The following is a 1,141-nucleotide window of genomic DNA, read 5'->3' on the forward strand; positions in this document are numbered from 1 at the left end:
TGATATTTTATGGGATGATTATCGTCCCCATCACTCTTCCAAGTGGTGAATATAACCCCATCATCCTCGGGAAATGCTTCCTCTTCTCACAGCTGATCATCAATATTTTAAGGTATAAGGAGATGGCTCCGCGCTTCTACAACTTCGACTTCCGGCCTGACGACATTGTGGTGATGACGTATCCGAAGTGTGGCACCACTTGGATGCAGGTGGGGACGCTTAGGTCACTGATGTAACCCTTTTAGAGCGCGAGTGCATATAACACGGGTTCCTACAGACTAAGTGCATTAGAAACTCTGACTGCCCAGGCGTGAATTAAGTTATGATAGTGATGGAACATGCGGAGACAGCAGAGTGCGCTGTGTAACAATAATTAAAAAGGATATAGTGTTTTCATTAATGAATTTTCATGATTTTTGCTATTCTAAATGTTTATACACTTTATCACAGTATATAATATCTAATTCGTGCACATACTTTTATTTGACAATGCTACTAAGTATGGTAAACCAATTTACTCCCTGAACTTCTATTCCTGAACAATAAAGGGACTAAACATAATACTTGGGAATAGTTGGTTGATACTGATCGATATTCGTGGTTCTTAGGAAATTCTTTGGGGGATGACTCATTTGGACGAACTTGACGAAGCAGACCGTCTAGCCATTTCTAACAGGACCTATTTCATTGACAGTGTGAGTCTCTTTGTTGTTTATCTATTTATCACTCTATTCTTGTCGCCATAATCTCATTGTCCTTACAGTCTTGGATATAATTACTGGGTTTTTAGAATATTTTTTTTGTCTCTTGAATTTGAAGTGTATGCACCTATACACACACCTTCCCGCTAGTCCCTCGGCCACGGATTCAGGCCTAAGAAACTTGTAATTTTACATCCAACGTCATTTTCCAATAGGACGCCCTCTATCGGCTGGAGGACCAGATCAAAGACCGATACGTGATGGAGAGATTTCGCTCGCTTTGTCCCGACGGGCGGCCCGAGCAGGGCATCATCTTGCAGTCGTGTAGAGCGCAGCCTCCTCATCTCACCAAGCCAAGGATCATCAAGACGCACTTCCCCCTCTCGCTCTATCGGCCTGATCTCCTGGACAGGTGTAGGGTGGGTGGCGCGCTCGGCTTC

At 43.6% G+C, this 1,141-nt stretch overlaps 1 protein-coding gene across 4 annotated transcripts in view; it reads left to right on the plus strand.

Moving 5' to 3' along the window:
• Window positions 1–1,141, plus strand: part of LOC119592534 (sulfotransferase 1E1-like) — an 8,190-nt gene that overhangs the window by 3,829 nt on the left and 3,220 nt on the right. For all 4 annotated transcript variants that reach the window (XM_037941397.1, XM_037941395.1, XM_037941396.1 and 1 more), the window contains exons 3-5: window positions 113–209; window positions 609–695; window positions 917–1,120. In XM_037941397.1, coding sequence (XP_037797325.1) covers window positions 113–209; window positions 609–695; window positions 917–1,120 — 388 coding nt within the window. The remainder of the gene's footprint in view (window positions 1–112; window positions 210–608; window positions 696–916; window positions 1,121–1,141) is intronic.

This window comes from Penaeus monodon, chromosome 30 (assembly GCF_015228065.2).
Source record: "Penaeus monodon isolate SGIC_2016 chromosome 30, NSTDA_Pmon_1, whole genome shotgun sequence".
NCBI classification, from domain to species: Eukaryota; Metazoa; Arthropoda; class Malacostraca; order Decapoda; family Penaeidae; genus Penaeus; species Penaeus monodon.